The sequence below is a fragment of the Petromyzon marinus genome, chromosome 16 (genome assembly GCF_048934315.1).
Source record: "Petromyzon marinus isolate PM22_M1 ecotype Great Lakes invasive population chromosome 16, UKy_Petmar_22M1.pri1.0, whole genome shotgun sequence".
In the NCBI taxonomy this organism is placed as follows: domain Eukaryota; kingdom Metazoa; phylum Chordata; class Hyperoartia; order Petromyzontiformes; family Petromyzontidae; genus Petromyzon; species Petromyzon marinus.
This window is the reverse complement of record NC_133682.1, coordinates 14113084-14135142: the sequence shown is the minus strand read 5'-3', so window position 1 is coordinate 14135142 and position 22059 is coordinate 14113084. Positions and strand designations below refer to the sequence as shown.

General features: G+C 42.4%; 2 protein-coding genes across 7 annotated transcripts in view; one reads left to right on the top strand and one right to left on the bottom strand.

The window, feature by feature from the left end:
* The window catches only part of LOC116942819 (ELMO domain-containing protein 1-like), a 48253-nt gene extending 41174 nt beyond the window's left edge, over positions 1-7079 (top strand). For 5 of the 6 annotated variants that reach the window (XM_032955134.2, XM_032955136.2, XM_076067526.1 and 2 more), the window contains 2 exons: positions 2433-2566; positions 5342-7079. In XM_032955134.2, coding sequence (XP_032811025.2) covers positions 2433-2566; positions 5342-5514 — 307 coding nt within the window. In that variant the 3' untranslated portion in view covers positions 5515-7079. The remainder of the gene's footprint in view (positions 1-2432; positions 2567-5341) is intronic. The other variant, XR_004402855.2, reaches the window with a different exon arrangement.
* A 6675-nt stretch (positions 7080-13754) lies between these two features.
* The window catches only part of LOC116942821 (neuromedin-U receptor 2), a 54181-nt gene continuing 45876 nt past the window's right edge, over positions 13755-22059 (bottom strand). Inside the window, exon 4 of the mRNA XM_032955140.2 lies at positions 13755-21976. Within this exon, the coding sequence (XP_032811031.1) occupies positions 21657-21976 (320 nt within the window). The 3' untranslated portion in view covers positions 13755-21656. The remainder of the gene's footprint in view (positions 21977-22059) is intronic.

The window sequence follows — 22059 nt, the reverse complement described above, 5'->3', positions numbered from 1 at the left end:
ATAGATTTATTCATAGATCCAATCAAATATTATTTTAGTCATTTCTGGTTTAAAGTGAGATCCCTTCCTTTTATAACTCACTTATCCTCTGCCATTCCCAAGTCAAGGGTCGTATATACTGACCCAGTAGCATATCTTGAAGACTCGAGCCAATCAACAATTTTAAGCATCATTTTCATTCTCAGTGACCCAGAATTAGTCAAGTTGGATTACATTTATTTTCAGAAGCATTTTGACTGTAATTACCCATTGTACATCAAGCAGTTTATGATCTTACAATTTAGTTACAACTATTTTTGGTCCCAACACTTCATGGAAGGGTCTTACCTACAACATCATATTTCTCATGGGACTTTCAGAAGTTCATGCTGATCCATTGGGTACCTTGTTTAACCCAATGCTAATGAGATACATTCGTTGCTGGATTCGATTTTGTTCAAACTGTTTGAATTTCCAAATAAACCTATTTTCTGTATTATATACAGTTTTAGCACTTGGATAAAATCATGTTTACAAAGTAACCCATGTCAAGAGTAAATTCGCAAATGTCCAGCTTATTAGGTTGTGCACAATTTATATTGACATGACAGACCTGCAGAGGAAGATTGATAGTGTCGTCTTTGTGTTCATTTTCAGTAAACTCTTTAAGAGCTTGCATTTAAGTCCCTACCCAGGTTAAGGTTCAAGCTCAGGCATTTTTAGAAATGTTGTCACTCCTCTGTTACAGCATGCGCACTATTTCACATGAACACATCAGTGAGTGAAAGAAGAAAGACTGGCCTTCATTCAGGGGTCTTTTTGAATTGTCCATTCAGTTTCCCGAATGAACTGAAAACAGTTCTATGGGGGTTTTTGTTGCTATTAAAGCTCAAAGTTTCACCTAAATGTTTTTTTTCGTCAGTAAGCCTTCGTGTATCCCTTAAATATTTACAAAGTTCAAATGTCAGCTTGCAAAGGAATTATTGAGGCATATCATGTGTATATTTTTCCATTAGACATTTACAAGGAAGATTGCAGAAAAATAATGAAATGTTTTTCAAATGAAAATGCAAGAAAGTGACTGAATATATGCTTTACTCATATTTTCTGTAATTCGAATGTTAGGTCACAAATTCTGGTTTGCACATCATTGCATTGAATCCATTGGAATTTTCTTAACACTCCCAATACATTTAAGAACCAAAAATGATTGTGCACGTGGCCTACAGCACCCGGCAAGCCCTGGTAGCCAGCCCATTTCAATACAAAGCGGCCTCAGCCCTGCTTAGCATCCAGAAGCGGGCATTTTGAGGGTGATTGGATGTCAGTAAAGCCCCCAAACAACCTACTAATGGAATAAATATCTCTGTCTTTGTCTCGCAAACCCCCGGTGTCATTATGTACAATTCGACATAAATGCAGTCCTCCACCACCTCATATGGTCGCTTCCTACTTAACGCGTATAAAGCCAGGGGTCCATTGAAAAATTGTTCACCTCCCCACTTCCCCTCCCACCCCGCTGTGCAATGGTGCTTGTCATAATTGCCTCGGATGTGTCGAGCATTGATGCCCTCCTCAGTGTGTGACCTTTTATTCTGATACACCCACTCTGTAATTGAGCACGTACGACTTTCGTGATGTCATGCTAAAAATGCATTGAACCTTCAACTTTTACAATGGAAATTCAAGTCGAGTATTTTATTGCAATGTTGTGTATTTAATTGAGTTGTGATTGTTTTTGTACCTATTTATTTTATTCATGAACCTTTTCAGATTTAGTTGTGTGTTTTATAATTGCATTGTTTGTTTCACTACACTAAAGTATTTGCGTACAGTACGTTTTGTACACCAGCTTCTCATGGCAAAAAGCTGCAATGGCAAAAAGCTTATAATTATCCATCTTACATTCAAATGTATTTTTAGAACATGTATTCCAAAAAAGTTTATAGTTATATTATTATTTGCAATGGTCAATATTGCTACAAATTAGGTCGAACTGTTTGCAAAGGCATTGTGCCTATGACATTATGGTTAACTTTTCTCATAAATGTCATCACTGACCCCCAGTTATTTGCTTGCTGCAGCTCTCTCAATTCCAATTACAACTGCAGTGCAATGCTACGCAGTTCTTTCGAATAGTCCTATGCCTAACGTGATTCTAGTATGTCTTTTCACATTATTTTCTTAACTACCATTTCCTAACTATCTCCATGTGTAATTTGTATCCATTTTAATGTATTTTTTCTGCTTTGGACCCAATGATTTACTTTAACAAGTGCATGTCCCCCCTCTTCATCGTACATCGTGAGCCAAATGTGAAAACTTGTCAAACTACATTTGATGCATTGCCATGTGCGCCTGTACACGTTAGTTGGCAAGTTTCTTGTGTTATTCTCCAGTAGCAATGTGTTCGATGCGTGTTGACTTACGCGCGCGTGTGCCGCTTGTTTTAGGTTTTCCTACGCCATTGTGGGGATTAACATCACGGAGCTCGCCTACACTCTGCTGTTCGCTGGCGCAATGAAAAGCCACTTCTACAACATCATTCCAGCTGCTCCTCGGCTCGTCCACTTCCACCAGGCCTTCTGTAAGGATGCAGACCCTTTTTGCTGAGTGGTTCACAATGTACACACTGGCGGTCTCCGCTTTTACGACACGATGCCCTTCCAAGGAACGCCGTCGGCGGAAATAGGATCGTCAGAAATCGGACCCCGTTATCCCACAGGCAGTAGAAACAGTCGTAGCAGCGCTTGCTGATGTGTTTTACTTTAATCAGCCGTATTTCACAGGGTTTAATCCCCTGCCCTGTAGTGACCTGGCCTAGGGCTTGAATGTCTGTACCCCCCTCTCTCCCCATGTCGCTCATGCTTTGTACAGGGCTCTTGTTTAAAAAATACATATATAAAAAATAAAACATGGTTTAATAGGTAAAAACTCACAAAAACACTTGAGAATAGCTCCACGCAAAGTCACATCAGAAACCAGACCTACTTAGAGGCCATCTATTTAGTACGTAAGCATGGAGGGGGGAGGGGGGGTTAACCCATATGCGTACGCTTGCATATTGGGGGGTCTTACTGTCAATGTACGTGCGCATAGGAAACGGGTGGGGGGTGTGAAGCCTCGATAATAATTTGTCTACATTGGCCTTCAAATGAGTTATATCGTTCGGCGGTGGACTATCTGTTTGCTTAAACATGTTAATATTATGAATCCTTGATTGTTTCTGCGTGGATTTAGTATTGGTCGTTCTATAGGATTCGGGTGGGCGGGGGGGGGGTCAAGCGTACGTATGCAGGTGGGGGCTGTAAAAAGTACGCGTGTGTACAGGGAGGGAGGGGTCAAGTTTTGACAGATTTTTGCGTACGTTCTGAATGGGTGGCCCCTTAGTTCAAATGTGTCCAGAGTCATGTTGGAAGGTGTGACGTAACTCAAGTTTCTAATCCATGGTAGCATATCAACGTCGTAAATGTTGGACACTTTGTCCTTGTTGGACACTAAATTGATTTTTATAATGTTGAAGTTCTGTGCAAAAATAGCTATGACTGGCCAAGTCTAATTAGAAAATCTATCGAAATTGAAAGAAATCAAAATAATTTTAACCGTTCGGATAGCCTTAGTGCTGCGTGGAAGCGAATCATGAAATACTACATTATTTAAATGCATGCCTATGAAGGGCAGCATACTTCAATAGGGATTACCGTTGGTATGGCTCTTTTAATACAAACAATAGACAGGAAGGACAAGCTCAAAGGGCTCGCATAATGCACGTGCATAATGTACGTTGACTCAGTAATCCACCCCCCTCCCCCCCACTTTGTGCAAGAGCGCAGAAGCGTGGTCACCACATCTACGACCTCTATATAAGGAACGAAACAATTGGACTTCTCCACAAATCTGGCTGTCGCCTGATGAAGCTAGTTGTAATTACTGGCGAAACGTCGTACTCGGATTGTAAATGTCGTGGCTTTGCTCTCCAACTCACCGGTGTGCCGTACTAGTGACGAATTGGCCACGTTCTGTTGACGTGACAACCCTTACTAGTTGGCTGTGTCGGGTGGCGGCGGGTTTTAACGACACATTTATATATTTACACGATCTAACCCAAAAACCTCTTATGGATGATACTGGTCGTGGAAGCCTACGTAGTAAACCAAAAAACATTCACTATGGTTAGAGTGTCACTGGATCTCAAGACTCCTGAGTTCAGAACGATCTTGCTAAGCATATTTTATCAAACTAAATAGCTTACACTCGTGGTCGTAACATAACAGTTGAATTCTCACGGAAGTCCATTACGTACAAGCGGTAATATATATTGGAAATATATGGCAGTGTTTTGTAACAACGATGACTGTACCAAATGTAAGCATTTTCTCTCGTACGTAGGCTGTGCAAAATGTTGTTGGGAGAGAGCTGCTCAACACAAGTTCCTTAGGCACTCATGGCAACAGTAGGCACCCATGGCTGTAATGTATTGATCAGTCTTGATGATGAGACCAGTATACGGTCTTGTTGTTTTTCTGCTGCCTAAACCCCCCCACAAATATTTACTATTTTGAGCTGGTGGCTATCAAGCCTCTGTGCAGAATGTGTGCAGAAACGGTGGGCAACCTGTCGTGCAAAGCATGCGGGGATCTCTGTTACGTTTTGCTGCTTGCCAACTTCATATGTCATTTGATAGACGAGTGCAGTTCATTTTATCCAGAATTGACGTGTAAGCACATTGCACTTTTTCACAGGATCACATTGTTCTGTACTCGCATGCATGAACTTCAGGCACTCTGGTTGCCTTTTCACATGCAGTAAACACAATAAATGACGCTTCAGCCGCAATAAAACATTGGCCATATATTACAACTCGGACCCACCAGAAAATAACCTTGAGACGCTATGAGGATTGTTTGGATAAACAAGTATATTCACATTCTTTGTTCTTTCGGTAAAGTCACGTTGAAGGGAAACAATAAAATAATAAAATATATATAAATCCCAACGGCAAAAACATTTCAAATGTTCTTGTTGTGGTTTTCACACCTGATGATGACTGCTTGTGTTGCAGTCGAAACGTCGTGATAATTTTATTGTTTTATATATTTTATTATTTTCTTGTTTCCCTTCAACGTGACTTTACCGAAAGAACCAAGAATATGAATCACTGCAATCACGAAAGCTTTAAATCAAAAGTATATTCACGTTTTATTTTATTCCTACAATAACTGCAATCGCTTGCAACATTCTCATAACAGTCAAGCGAGCATCACTGCAAAATTGTCACTAATGAATTTGCACCATTTAGATTTTCCATCTGCCATTGCAACTTGACCTTGACTGATCCTGCAATTGTCCCGTGCGGTTGCAGGCTACCTGTTTCACGAATTTGACGCTTTCTGGCTGAAGGAAGAGCCTCGAGACATCATGGAGTTCAACCGCGTGCGAGAGATGTTCCGCAAGCAAGTTCAGGATCAGCTGTCGAGTGACGAGGCGGTGCTTGTGCCCCGCTTTGACAGTGCGCCGTCGAGCGTGCCCACGTGAGCTTGTCACGCCACGTTCGTCCCTTGCCCACAGCTGCTCTTAGAGGCTGGGGTTGATGGTGCGCCTCAGGATGGGAGCACTGGTTAGCAGTGATGCAATGTTGGGTTGTTATTTTTTTTATTGTTTGATTGGCGTGTCTCGTCATATTTGTGTGTTTGTAGATTTCGTCACACTTCCAATATAACAAAAGTAAATAATTATAAAATAATGTATAGCCAACAAGTAGAAATTCCCAAAACATCTTAAAATGTGGGCATAGTTGAGATAAAAAAAACACCATACAATGTAACTGCTATTGGCCAAACATCCCAATGCTGAAAAATTACCTTAGAATTACTCATTTGGGATTACACTTGGCAGTAGCATCGCCCCTAACTGAAAACAATTGACAGGACCGTCCTGATAAATAGTGTCGAGATTCAGTTAGGCTTTCTTGGTTAAACAAGCAGAATAATAAACGATACATTTTATTTGACAGAAATGTGCTTACTGGGTGGGAAGTCCATCTACTTATGCCTTTAGAGCTATTATGATTCCAAGGTGCAGTGCACAACCGCAATCATTTTTGTTTCTTCATTGTGCAATCCACGTTGAAATAGAAAAAAATATATATATTTTTAAATATATTAGGCGAGTCGTGTGTCCCCTGATATTTCACATTACATAATTCGTATAAAAAAAACATCTCAATGCCCTTATTGTTCTCATTCTGTTAGAGCCTTTCACGTGGTTATATGTCTGTCTGCAACTGAGTTTTTCATTGGGAAATGCTACTCTCTCAGTTATGAGCAAAGGTTTATCTGCATTTTTGTGAATAGATATTTGTGTGGATGTACACATTTGTGTTTTTATGGTATGTATTTTACACAAGCATCGAGTGCTTCTGATTGGTCCACAGATAATATAATGCTGCTCTGTTTGATTTTGAGTGCTGTCCAAGGTATGGTAGGAAATATAAATGAAGCAAGTAGGCCAGTTGGAAGATCACCCATCATAATTGTGCACATCACCACGTGTACCAGTTAGTACATCCTACCTACGCGTCGGTACAAATCAACACACGGTAAAACTCAATGTTTTTGTATAACGTCAAATTTCATATCTCTGAATGGACCGTCCTTTCAGATAATTTTGCTGACGTGCCGCTTGTTTGCATGACAGTTGTGTAAGATGTGTTCATAAGACACCCAAGTCACTGTTTGCACACACAAATAATGGGCTGAAGTTCTCCGATGTGTTTCATTATTGATCAAACCAAGCACTGGAGTGTGTTTTCTCCAACGGATTGAGAGACAACTTCAATCAATAGTGATGGATTAAGATAATTAAAATATGCAGCTGTTACTTGTATCTAAAGTAAAATGTTGACATCCTTGAAAAGCACACTGACAGAATGCGTGCCCCTATTTCTACTTTGAGATTTTCTTTGCCGTGTCTAATGATGTTTAATGCAGTGAAATGTGTAATTTATTGTTTTCACGTTTCGTCACGTTATGGTTACGCATAATACATATATTCATTACACCTTTATTTTAATAAAGTGTCTTTTGTGCCGACTGAGATAATGTTATTTTGCGAACCTTAAATTTATGTATTGTAGCGAAAAAAAAAGTCTTAAAGATATTGCATATTCTGTACTCTATGCTATGTAATTTTTTTAATCAACACCTGTCATTTTCCATTAGTCGTGACATGGTGTCTGCACCAGGATTAGTGTAACTAGTAAGGCATATAAAATAGTGAAAGCAGATAAAGAGGTCACAGCAGACCCAGGTGTTATTGAAAGAAAGCTTAGATACCTTGTAATTATATCCACAATGCCTCCATTTCTATGTTGATTTATGCAACGAGTTGAGGCAAAAGCAGATCCGTTGGTGTGTAACATCACCCGTCCATCACAATGTCCCTGCAGGCAGCACAAGTTCAGACTTTTTGATGATTTGGTTCTCCCGATTTAGTTAATCCATTCCAGTATGATAAATTATCGGCTTCACCACTCGACTAATAAGATAACACAATATTTTAGAAGGACAGTCACATCCGTTCCCATAGGTGATGTGGGATGGGAAGTGATGGGCAGGGCTTGGTGACATCATCGGCATAAACTGCGTCACTTTGGGCATGGCTTGTAAGGGGTTTCCCGCCTTCGGGAGTCAGCATGGCTGGGTGGCTGCCTTTTAAAATTGGGCCCCCATTAATCGAGCACAAAAAAGGTTATAAAAGATACTCGGCTATAATTATTTCGTACTTCAACTTCTTTTATGCTGAGATGGTGTTTAGGCCGTGCAATTGAAATGTTGCCAGCCTGCTTAGGTGCTCTTACCAGTAGTGCCCTGTTTTAGTCATAGAGATTACTTGCGGAAAGGAATAATAAAGCTTCATGCAGAGTGACAAGGCAGGCGACTTACAATCAGCAACACACAAGCGATAACAATGCTTTCACCTGTCAAATGCAGAGAGGCTTCTGCTTGACAGCTCTTGCCCATGAGTCACCCTGTCAAAGTACAGACGTTTCCACCGGCCTAACAACCGCTGTGTCGCTCATGTAAGTTTGGAAGGTTTGGTGCATTAATGGATTCTTTCATTGAGGCCACTCGTTTTTGAGGTGTGGGCCTACTTTGCCCACAGTTCGTATATTTTGAAATAGTTTTTCACCTCCATAATAGTCCCTGGACGTTCGTTTTAAAAACCCTTAACGAACAAAGGAACGGAATGGATGTGGCATTGTTATTACAGGTTACAATATTACAGTATCAATATTGATGAGTAAGTCAACATTGAATTGCGTGTGTAAGCATTGTTTTGAAATTTGTATACGTTGTATGTCATGGATTCGTATGACATTTGCAGCAACTATCGACCACTATAGTAACCGCTTTTTAAAAAGAAAATTGTTATTGAAATCACAACCCTGAATTACTATAGGGGGCAGGGTGTGGATTGTTACATCTATGTTGGTTATATTATTTAGCAAACAACTTGAGCTTAACATCAGCATTTTGTGCCTGTGTTCTATAGTGACCGTTGGTAATGTTTAATCATTCAGTCGTTGGAAACGTTTACTGGGTCAAATTTTCCATTTAAATTGTGATTGTCAACTCAACCAAGCAAAAACAGTCCATAATTGCTTGTTTTTTTAAAGTGAAATAAATTACCGCAATCCGACAGTTAATTTTCTAATAGCTGTATAGAAAATACATTTAAAATTACTTTTGGCATTCGAAATTAAATATTGTAATTGTCCTCTGCTTAATATAGCGTAATGTTTGGGTCCTACTGAGTTTGTGGACGGCTCTTCCCTAGAATATGAAACCATAATGTGGCGTTCATTTTGCAGGCCATATGCTCTGCCGATGAGCGTCAGTGAAGTTTAAACTGGTCTAGGGCCTTGTCATGTTTTAAATATTCTACTAAAAATCATTGGTCTGGAAGGACTCATTGATGAATTAAACTAAAATGTTGGTAAGAAAACAGGCACCGTATCAACGTGCCTTCGTGGACAACCGCAGAGGTGCAGTGACTAGATAATAATGACAGCGTTTATAGTGTCACAGCATGGCCAGCCATTCCAAGGACACGTGCTGGAGTGAGATGGGTTGTGACATGGCAGGGCTGACAGTTGATTACAGTGCGGAGAGGCCTTTAACCAGCAGTGGGAAGGCAATGTCTAATAATGGTGATGTTCCTCGCCTAATAATTTGGTGTAACGATCAGGGGCACGATTCAAGAATCTACCAAAATGTGTGAAAGTTTTGCCGGTGGAGATTTCTATGCACGGATCCCCCAATGATACTCGACTAATCAGGCTCTACTCCATCTGTACGCTTATGGAACTGTTCCATGAAGACTGGTACTCTTCAGGACGAGTTCCAGAGCCTGTTGACAATGCAAAACCAATGGGATAAGTGAAAAAGTGCTTCCACACTTTGTGGAAAATGGGGTTTGCAAATTTTAGGAGACACAGGGATGCTGCCGTGGTGTAATGGTTAGGACACTGGACTTGTGATGCAGATGTCGCCAGTCCGATCTGGCAGTTGAAAACATGGAGCACGTTTCTTGAATCCTCCCAACGCTGTCCGCTCATCAGTATAAATGGGCACACCACAGTTGATCGTTAGGTCACGGGTGGTGGGGTAAAGTGTTGGTACTCCCAACTCAGTGACGAGATGTTAACTTCCTTGCCTGGTATACAGGAGGTTGTGGGTTCGATCCCGGCCCTCACGCCTGTATATTTGGAGTTTGCATATTCTCCCCGTGGTCGTGTGGATTTTTCTCTGGGTTCTCGGGTTTTCCCTCCACATTGAGGAACATGCTATTGGAGCGTTTTAGAGTATTTGGCTCTTATACATTTTCACGTAGTAATCTCAGTGAGATCTGGATTTGAAGTATTCGTGACTGCAAGGATCCATACTCTTTGGTTCTTTCGGTAAAGTCACGTCGGTATAAAATAAATTAATCTCGCAACATTTCGGGCGCAACACAAGCTTTCCGTCATCAGGTGGGACAACCACAGCAATTGTTTCTTGCTGTGGTTATCCCACCTGATGATGGACGCTTGTGTTGCGCCCGAAACGTCGTGATTAAATTTATTTTATTTTATATCTACGTGACTTTACCGAAAGAACCAAAGAGTGAATCTCAGTGAGCTATTATTTGTGGCCACGTCTTTTTTTTTTAAAAGAGCTATATAGCTCAGTGGTACTTACCTGGTTAAAAAAAAAAGTTTTTAATTTTGTTTTAACTCTTCCAAAATGTCTGACCAGTGTGTTAAAAGTCGACCAGCATACTCAAGTGGAGCTCTCTGGATCCCCCTCGATCGAAGGCTCAGCTGGTGTTGTGAGCAAGCGATCGCAGGGCTGTAACTTTGCTTTACGATTAAATTGATGGGCGCGGGTCAGCTGAACGAACCCGCTGTAATTTTCGCAACCGTGCCCGTACGAGCCATTCCGCTTCCTGCACTTGTTTTGCTTGACTTCTGTCATAGCCGCGCCCGTACTGGGCCGTTCTTATGTGTACGCTGAGGCCCAGTGGCAATCCCTGCGCAAGTGGAGAAGATTTAAGCAGGAATTCATGATATTGGTTATTTCGGTAAAGTCACGTAGATAGAAAACAAAAAATCTAAATTAAAAGCAAAAAAACCCATGACGTTTCGATCGCAACACAAGCGGTCTTCAGGTGGAGAGAAAAGAGGGGGCAAGCCTCCAAATGTAGCCGCTTATACTGGTAGGAACGAAGTTGTAAACTGAGTGTACCAGCCTGCAATAGATTAATGTGTCCGTCCGTCCGTCCCCTTTCAATACTTTAACGAAGTGAAATCTCGTGCTGTTGGGTGTAAAATCAGCAATAGACAGCGCAGAGACTTCATATGTCTTATAAAATTGCGCAAAATTCCAATGTTCCTACCAACCCACCCTGCAGGGACCTGTTAAGGGCTCCAGAGTGAGTGGGTGGGGGAAATGGGCTGCGCGAGAGACGGGGAGAGAGGGGATGGGGCAGAGATGGGGGGGGGGCAGAGATGGGGGGGGGGGGTAGAGATGGAAGAACCAAGAATATGAATTCCTGAGGTCACGAAAGTTTTAAGTCTAAATTTGACCGCCTCTACGGGGAGGGTGTTCACATAACCATAAGATATTTTAACAAACTCCGAGACAAGAAAGCTCATCTGATCGAGTCACTCACATTTCTTAAGAGATTCCGTGACTCGAAGGTAATACCGACTTCATTCACACTGACCTCTGCTGCTGTCACATCTTCCAATGCCAAACGAATTTTGTTTAGAGCTAGCTTGGCCCTGATCTCTGAGAGAATGACTGCTCTGCACTGAAGTGGATCATCCAGACAAGACACTCTTGAATTTACACTTAACATTGACACAAAAAATGTATACATCTGATTGGGAACATGTAGATAACATGACTGCTTCATAAGCCACTACAATGTCAGCTAAATGTAAAGATAATCTGATTTCCAAATTCAACCTTTCCAAGAAGAAATCAGATTCACAAATTAAAAAGGTAGACCTTGACAAGGTTGTTATCAATCTGAGTAATAGCCCAATCTCCGGTGGTCTAAAGTCGGTTTTGGCTAAAGGATTGAACTTTGCAGTCACCCCCAAACACATACCAGTTGATGTAGCCCTAACGGGTTTGGGACACATCGCTGCAGATGTGACAAGATCTGGAATCGCTGCAACCCTCAAAAGCGCTAAGATACAAGTCAGCAACATCAGTAAGGAGGAGCGCTTTGAGTTATTTCAATTAAAAAAGGGAAGGTATCGTCATCCTCTCGGCCAACAAGGGTAATGCCACAGTCATGGACAAAAACGTGTACAATAACAAAATTCAGGACCTACTTAATGATGGTAGCTACACAAATATTGCTCACATGAAATATATTTCTCTAAGATGATGGTACTTTGCAAGCAAACTGGCTATCAACAACGATTCGTTCACGAAGCCATCAATATATACAGACACAATTTCAACCGAGACGACGGCTTTAAACTCAGCAATCATTGGAAAGATGTCATGAACCACTTTGGGTCATGATTTGAATTTGTGTTTCCTTGTCAACCTCTACCGTCAGCAGTGTGGATGGGCGTAGCGAGATGCAATCCCCCTCCCCTCCCATCTCTACCCCTCCCCCCTATCTCTGCTCCATCCCCTCTCTCTCCCCCTGTCTCAATTCCTCCCTCCTCCCATCTCAAACCTCGCCCCTATCTCTGCCCCACCCCCTCTCTCGCCCTGTCTCTCGTGCAGCCCATGTCCCCCACCCACTCACTCTTGAGCCCTAATAAGCGGCTACATTTGGAGGCTTGCCCTCTCTTTCCTCTCCACCTGAAGAAGACCGCTTGTGTTGCGATCGAAACGTCGCGGGTTTTTTTGCTTTCAATTTAGATTTTTGTTTTCTATCTACATGACTTTACCGAAAGAATCAAGAATGTAAGTGGAGAAGACTTCATTAATAGAAATAAAAATTTTGCTCTCCTGTATGTCCATTAAAAACATAGGGTTTTCAACGAATGTATGTCATGTACAAAATAAATAAAAGTTCAACTTTATAATGTTATCTTCTTTGGTTCTTTCGGTAAAGTCACGTAGGATGAGAATAAAATAATAAAATAAAACAATAAAATTCTCACGACGTTTCGGCCACAACACAAGTGGCCTTCTTCAGGTGAAAGGAACAACCTGTCGGGACGACAGCTACAATGTAGAAGGCCACTTGTGTTGTGGCCGAAACGTCGTGAGAATTTAATTGTGTTATTTTAATATTTTATTCTCATTCTACGTGACTTTACCGAAAGAACCAAAGAAGATGAATCCTTGCAGTCACGAAAGCTTTAAATCGAAATTTACAATGTTAATTTTCGATTTATTGATTTTAATTATTTTTCTTCAAATTTAATTCTATATTTAAACAATGTCATGTTTTTCTTCTATCAACAATTTTTAAGTAGAATTTATAAACTGGCACCATCGTACCAGGCACCCTTGAAAATTATGTGAAGCTCGCGTTTCTATCCTGGTAAATAAAGATCATATCATCAGCCATGGTCAGTGCACTGCTGGATGAAGACCTCCCCAAACCGCTGGCACCTCAAGAACAAATTACAAACAAAAAAAATCACAATTGCCAGAACTCTTCAGGAAGCTGGTTCAAGATTAATTGGAAATGAAGTTTGCATTGAAGTGTTACCATTGCGGTTGTCATATGCCTAAGCCTCGGTTTGCCACATCTTGAGGTGCAAATAAAACCAGGACATATGGCGGGCATTAGAATATCTGTCAATACTGAAAAGGGCAGATCTACACGTTAATGTGTTGCCGAGTGGTGTGTGATTATAATTATTAGGCAACCAATAAATCGGGACTTATTTACGTCCTGGGAAGGCTTGTAGATTTCGCCGGACAGCTGTTCTCTGAACAAGAGGACGATCCTGATTAAGCCAGGACAGATGGCAACCATATAGATACCTGTGAGCAAAGATGCTCCGTACAAAACAATAACAGGTTTTACCCTTTCTGCAATAAAACAGGTGTTAAGATGTTCAAATACCAAATATAAGTCTTTTGCGAGGAATCGTGTCTGCATTAACCACACGTACTTGTGGTGAACATGCAAAGAAAACCATGCTCCCGATAATTATATACGCATTGTCTTTGAAAATGATTGGTCTACACCAGAGAAAGCCTTCTTTAGGACCTAGTCTCACCGGGGTCCAAATAATGCTCCGTACATTGTATTTTCAAACAAACTTTATTGTTAGAATTACAGTTTGTTGAGGTTAAACAGTGGTGAATGGGAAAATACACATTTTATATGTATATAAAAAAACATTACTCTACATGAAGAGCACAGGTACGAAGGTTACCGTAAATGCGGTGTAATATTTGGAACTTACATTATACAAAGAACAGGATGTTGAATGGATTACACTTGCAGTAGAAGCCACTCAACAGTCCAATTTTCGTAACAACACTACATCATATTATTTGGTTATTTCGGTAAAGTCACGTAGATAGAAAAAATGAAAGTGAATAAAAACGTTTCGAGCACAACACAAGCGATCGTCCTCCTGCTGACGATCGCTTGTGTTGTGATCGAAACGTCGTAGTTTTGATTTTATTTTATCTATCTACGTGACTACCGAAAGAACCAACGAATATGAATTCCTGCAGTCACGAAAGTTTTAAGTCAAAATTGAACACTACATCAGCTTGGTAAACACCAGAAACACATTGACATCTAAACATGTAAGCATCTCCCAAAGTTGCTTCAACATGCCTAATATTCTGCAGCACCTTTACACAACGATAGCAGAGGTGTCTGCGATGGTTGCACGGTGTATTCTTCACTTTCACGGGCTTGCTCAAGTGTGTGCACATGTTAAGCATAGCTACCGAGCCGCTACATGATTATGTGGACATCATCGCATGAGATAACGCGTTGCCTAACGGGCGCAATTACAACATCACCGCGCATGATATTTGCTCTGTTTTGCGCCCATCGATATCTGTTGTTGAAAATTGTTTTGGCCACAGCTTTGAATGTGGTCACCCGATATCAAAACATGGGGTTCACATATAAATAGCCCAATTGTAATATGGTTTTACCAGATATTAACCCAGATATAGCAGCCTTTATTTGCGAAACTGTCACGTGTTTAATCTTTTTACCTTAAAATGCAGCTCCTTTATACAGTGGAAACAATATCTGCATTACAATTTCAGCACAAAATTAGCTGGAGATGCACGGTGTAATTGGGCAAACAGTCAATAGCTAATGTAAATGATTTACCTATTAAACATATATTTTAAAATGATGAAGGAAAGTCATGAATTTGTCATTTTTTTATTATGTAAATATATATTTCCCATGCCTGATAATAAAAATATTAAAATCACTTCATGAATATGATAAATGTAGCATAACATATGGACACTGGGTTATGCAACGGTCTGGGCAGAACTTTCTCTAACCGCAGGGGCAGCCGATTACGGAGTGTATTCAAGAGGCGATGGATCAATGCAAGATGCTCGTCCGCAGGTGTTTGATGGAATTCTACATCGCGGGATCATAAGAAATGTCGGCAGTTTGGCCTAATCCAGCAGTGGATTGACAATTGCTGATCAAGAATGTTCTGGGGTACAGTTCTGCACTGTGTGCTGTATACATTAACAGCAGTATCTCTTGTTATCAAGAACTTTGCTTTGGCTTATCTTGCCCTCTCGTGCCATTTGTATGTAATGATTGAAATATGTATCTCTTAACAATGTGCCCTATGGTCAGAACAAAGGTCACTTTGTAATCATGTTTCTGTAATGAATGTAATATGGAACAATTGGAAAATGTTTCAACATGTAATTTAAGACGAAACAATTCGTGAACTTATTTATAATTCGGGGACAGAATGTTCAAAACGCTATTAAAGTGAAAGATGTTGAGGCCCAATGAGGGTCTCTTTAGGCCAGTTTGCACAGAGCTGTCTTCTGTTTAACAGCCTCAGGCACTGATGTGGCAGCATGGAAGCAGGGCTATGCAAGACTGATGATCTCTAAAATGAAGAAGCCGTTTTGTGTGCCATACAGCCTCGGCCACACATTCAGCTCTGAGCTGGTGCACGGCCCTCGTTCTAGCAGCCATGGAGCACTCGGAATCTCAGCGAGTTTGAATTCTCACAATTAGGGGTCATAAGTTGATTCCAGATTCCATTTAGTCTCATTTTTACCGTCTTGCGTTACAACTTAAAAAAATGAATTCGCTTTCATGCACCAACACTTGAATAAGCAATATATTTTCAAGGTCACAATTCGATGCACGTATCATATCGTCCGTTTGAAGCAATGCCTTATTTTGTGTCCACTCGCACCTCCGATTAGCACTGTTGGCTACGTACGGTGCGAAAGATGTTTTACCGCCACACGATTTTCCATCTGTATGTATGTTGAACCTCTTTTGTACCGTACGTAGTCAACCATGCTAATCGGAGGTGCAGGTGAAGGACAGCACAGGATGTCGTGCTGCATCTCGTGTATGCACGGCATATTGAAGCGCTGGTATAGTGTAATATGTATCACCACCCAGTGTCGTAGCCTGGTCGCCATGGGGCCTGGTACTAGGAATGAAAAGAGGCTCCCTGTTCAATTTCCCTCCCTTTCTGGCCTATGGGATCCCAGTGTCGTTGCACCGTCTGCATACGCAATGCCTATCCCACTGATCACGATGTTGGCTTGAATAACCGTGAATACGATGGTGGTGGCGTAGCGGTTAGTGCGCTGCGCTATGAATCCGGCGACCCAGGTTTGATTCCCACTCACGGTCGACACCAGTGACGATTATCTGAACTGGTCCTGGGCATCCCCTAGGTCGACTCGGCCTTAAATGAGTACCTGGTGCGGTGTGTCAATACTGGGAAGACCAAGGCGGTCAGGTGTGGTGCTGACCACCAATCCTCTCGTGTGCAGTGCCGGCCTTCAGAAGTGCTCGCTAACAGCACTTTCCACAATAGTCTGTTAAGGCTATATGGGGGATTTTGTTTCTGTCTTTTTGGTGTTGAAGGCATCAGGTTGCAAAGGCTGTGAGGTGCCAATCGTTCGTGCAGCAGTTGATTAAGGTCCACCAATAAAACATTGCGTCTTCTCAAATATTCCAAACACTCTTGGCCTTAAATTGTCCAAACATCCCCAATGCCTATCCCACCATGAAACACAATGTTGAGACTTGGGCTTTCTTGGCTAAATAATTGACAACAGTACAGAAAGAGCGCTTAATTTGGACATGACCCACCTCTGAGGATAACAATAAGTATAATGTATATTTTTATTGGCATGTGATGAGCAAATTTGATACAACATGACGAAGCAGATGGCTCAGGAGGTGACTGTGTTCTCCCCGTGGTCACGTAGTTTTTTCTCCGGGTCCTCTGGGTTTCCCCCTCCACATTTAGAATCAACGCGCATTTAAAGTAGTTGGCTGCTATATATTCCCACGTGATAAGCCACTTTCATTGAGCTATCATTTGTGGCCAGGTCGCTTCTGAAAAAAAGATACTGTAGAGCTCAGTAGGCCTTACCTGGTAAAATATAAAAAAAATGTTTAGGTTAGTTAGACTGGTCTGTGTGAAGGGTCCAAGGCCGGTACTGATATCCCTCGCTACTCATAGTAATAGCCATAGCCGGGAGTCGAACTCGAGCGGTTGAGATCAGTGGCCCGTGCGTGAGCCGCTGCACCATCGCTCTTCCCCACATTGGGAAAGTACGTACTACACATAAAATACACACGCCTCAAACTTTACTCACAATAGGCACAATTACAAAACAGCAATCAATAACGACAAATAATTTACAAAAGCGATGCAAGTTGAATCGGATTGGATGCCATGAATGTGAATATCATCACATTCAATTACTCTGACCAATCTGATTACAGTATAGCTACAAACGCAACACGTGATATCCCATATGGCTGAGTCTTGGATGCAAATATTCGAACGCTTTCATTTGTGAAGCAATAACCAAGTGAACTCGCTGCCCGGCGCGTACAGTCGCCGTGGCTGTTGGTGGAAATGGATTAAAAACTAATGCGCAGCCAGCCACCACTTATTTCGTTCCCGTTGCACAACGGGGACAAAGCTTCAGGGGTTCGTGATGCCAGACATCGTGCAACCCCATCTGAACTGTGGTGCGTCCATTCGTTTGCCGGCACCTGCGCAGCCCAGCCTGGGTGGCACGAAAGCAGAGGTGCCCCACCTCCCCGCCGGAAAGCCAAGTTCATCGGGAAGCCACCGGAAAAGCCACCGGGAAGCCATGTTCAAATATCACTCACGGGTCAACTCGGTCATCCCACCACAGCGGAATTTCTCAAACTTGTTTCGCCCGAGGACCATCCAGCCGATGCAAATATTTCCGTGGACCGCACAGCGCCCCCACCCCTGGTGACAAAACGCAATCGTATCTCTCTCTAAATGGACTCCTCCACTTACGAGCATTCGACTTACGAACTTTTAGAGATACGTATGCAGAGTTGCCTGTTCGGACCGAGAGTCGTAAGTTCAACCACCGCGCAATAGATGGTGGTGGTGGCATCTACATATGCAGAACGTGAAGAACCAGTGACATCTACAGGACATGATACAACTTTTAAAGCCATTCCCTCGTGATTAGTGTACATGCCGTACAACATGTTTGGAATCGGCAGGAGTAGAATTGGACACAAGAACGAATCGACATACGAACAGACCTCTGGAACCTAACTCGTCCGTAAGTGCGAGTCCCTGTAATACAAAATGATTAATATTACCGCGACTTAAAAACATGCTTTTTTAAACGCAGCTATAAGGTTGTTTTTTTTTAAGGGGGAGGGAGGGCATTTAGATATCAGGGTAGTTTACCGAACTTTTTTTTTATAAAAATCAAATATAAGTAAAATATTAATTCATGTCAGAAACAAAAGGTATAATGGACGTCATTATTGCCCGGATCAACCTGCGTTTACATCACAGCCCCCGCGGATCACCTAGAGGAGCGTCCCGGGCCACCGACTCGGGGGGTACCGGGGAACCACACTCTAGAGAGCCATTGCTCCAGAGTGCACAAACAAGGGTTCGTTGATGAGTCCCTGATATAGTAATGTAGATTGTCCACCATTAGTTCAGAGCCACCGATGGTCAGTGCTGCCCCTTGTTTATTTTGCTAGAGACAATGCAGCTGTGATGAACAAAACAACACAGCGAATTGGGCCCGTGGGTTCCTCTAGCACATCCGTCACGTTGCCCCCTGATTTCGGTGGCGCAGCCAAGTGTCCGTTCGTCACCCGTTCTCCAGCGACAATGTTTGCATGTCGCTCTCCCCGTGGTTGCGTGGATTTATTTCTCTGGATCCTCCGGGTTTTCCCTTAACATTTATAAACATGCATTGAGATTATTGAGATTCATTTGCTGCTGTAAATGTCCAAACGATAAGCCACTGTGTTGAGCTATAATGTGGCCAGGTCGCTTCTGAAAAATAAGTTAATACCTCTGATCGTTGCCTGATAGGATGGGGATGGTTTAGTTTTATTTGTGTTTGGATGATTTTTTTTTACCTTTCTTCTACTCTGCACTGCTATCGTGTTTTTGTTTTGTTTGTTGTTACGTTCTTACTCGCCCCGACTGGACAATCTGTGACAAAAATAACTTTATAGTTCATCCGATTCCTCCAGTATTAATACATATTCTGATTCTGTGCTTAAAGGACAACAACAATATTTTGGGTTCTTCAGTGGTCAACAATTCCAACGTTGCCTTTCGTCCCAAGGGTACAACAGCTGACAAATTCACGCAGTACACCAAAAACAAATAGCAGTTGAGTTGGCTGCCACCCAGCTCCACCGCGGCTGCTGACCGAGTGAGCGATCGTGCGCTCGCGGTGATGGGCTAAGTGCTGATTTGAGAACGACGGATTGAAACTTCGTAAACCGTCCCTCCCCCCCCCCCCCATTTAATTTAAAACAAGATTTTTCATACATCTCGGATGAAGAAATTCGTCGTTTTTTTGGGTACATGTAATTGTTCTTTTGCTGGTGGCCTTGTGTTGCTTTTACGTTCGCGTGATGCCCTGCCGGTCTGTTTAATTGCTGCATCGCAGGGGGTTGTATGACAAAGACTGCGTGTCTACTTTTACATTTATAGTGAGCACAGCGAACTAGCGTGTGCAATACCCGACAGTCAAGAATTCGAAATGCAATTGATGTTATAGATAGTACGGATAATGGCCTTACACCATTACATTAATTTGCCGCTATGGTGTACTTGTGAGCAACACTGGACTTGAAAGCCGGGGGGGTCAATGGTGAAACGATGGAGCAGGTTTCTTGAAGCTCCCCTGCCTCCGACGGTACATGGCAGTTGTTCGATCGGCAGATCACATGTGTTGGGGTAAAGTTTGGGTTGCTCTCACGAATTTAAAGCTGTGATGTAAGGGGGGGGGGGGGGGGGGGGGGGTTCGATCTCGACCCTGACGCCTGCTGCTGTATATTTGGAGTTTGCGTCTCTCTCCCCGTGGTCGCGTGGATTTTTTTTCTCTGGGTCCTCCGGTTTTTCCCTCCACATTTAGAAACATGCATTGAGATTACATAGATTATTGTCCTGCCATAAATGTCCAAATGATAAGCCACTTTGTTGAGCTATCATTTATGATCAGGTTGCTTTAGAAACACAAGTTAATACCTCAGTGGGGTTTGCCTGGTAGGATGGGGATGGTTTAGTATGTGATTTGGTGATTTGTACTTTGAACGACGATCATATTTTTGTATTTGTTGTTGTTGTAACGTTCTTACCCGCCCCTTCTGGACATCTGTGAAAAAGAGCTTTCTAGTTCATTGGATTACTCGGGTATAAATAAATATTCTGATTCTAATTCTGCAAGAGGTAGGTCAAATACCCTCTATCGGAGGCCTTTCCACCAGTAGTGGCATGTCAGTGCAGGGCTGCACTATTCCCATTTACTTTTACCATGGTAGTAATTTAGGAAGTCAAACACCACTGTCTTTCACGCACCTCTGATGAGCACGGTTGGCTACATACGGTGCGAAAGCAGTTCAACATACATTACATTTTGATTTGAAGCTTTCGTGACTTCAGGAATCCATACTCTTTGGTTCTTTCGGTAAATTCACGTAGGTATAAAATAAGTATAAAATGAAATAAAAGTTATTTTATAAAATATAAAATAACATTTTATTTTAAAATGTAATTATATTTTATACCTACGTGACTTTAACGAAAGAACCAAAGAGTATACATTACATTACCAGGGATGAATTGCGATTATTTGAATCCAGTATAAGCCAAAACGACGGAGTAGATGGTTGCTTGGAAATGTGTACACCAGTGTCTCTCTGCTTAAGCATGGGCGCACGTGGTTAATGGCAAGTTACGACAATCTGAGGCCCGTAACGATATCCTGGCTGGCCATTACAACAGCCGGTGGATTGGCATTGTCAGGGCCGGATTAAGTTTTGTTTATTCAATTCCTTCCCACCACTGTTTTGCCACCATTCGTACCCAACGGCAAACACTCGGATGTCACTCACCTTGGTTATTTCATCTCTCTTTTAAAAATTAGATATATGCGAATTATTAACATAAGTCAAAGTTCTAAAGAATAAATCGAGAATTTCAGCAAATGACTGGTAGTGATGTACATTGATGCTTCAATTACCAAGTCACCCAAATAACTTTAACTTTTTATTTTACTAGGTAAGGCCCACTGAGCAGAAGCCAGAAGCCACCTGACCACAAATTATAGCCTAATAAAGTGACTTATCACGTGGAAATTTATAGCAGCGAAATACTGTTAACACATGTTTCTAAATGTGAAGGGAAAAAATCGGAGAACCCGGATAAAATCCACGCAACCACGGGGAGAACATGCAAACTCTAAATATACAGCAGGCATCAGGGTCGGGATCGAACCCACGCACTTCTGCATACCAGGCATGTATCATAGTGCCACAGTATTGCATTTCAACCATTAAGAAAAGCACTCAAATATTTTTGTTAGAACCCCGAAAAATCCGGCACTCTGGGGCTGCAGCCTCTTAAAGGCCCATCAATCCGGGCCACCTGAGGTTCTCGGTGGCTTACAGCCGGCAGTTCCTCTTCACAGGCAGATGTGATGGATGCTCTCCCTGGTCACCGGTAGTGGGGCCGTCCGCGCGGCGGGTCCCGTGGCGTTGGCCTGCGCCGGGAGCAGCGGTGCGGGGCAGCCCAAGTCGACGAGCTCGCCCAGATTGAGCGTCTGGCCGCTGAGCGCCGTCAGGCTGTGGCGGTTCACCAGCGACAGCTTGGCGGGACTGGAGCCCAGCGAGGTGCTCCGGCTGAGCTGGCGGAAGAGCAGCTCGCGGAAGGCGGCGCGGAAGCGCGTCGAGAGCAGGTTGTAGATGATCGGGTTGACGGCGGAGCTCAGGTAAAATAGGACGCCTGCAGGGGAGAAACGACGCGGTGGTTTTACCATCAGGGGTGAAAGTAAGAAATATAAACAGACATGTCCACCTCCCATGTAG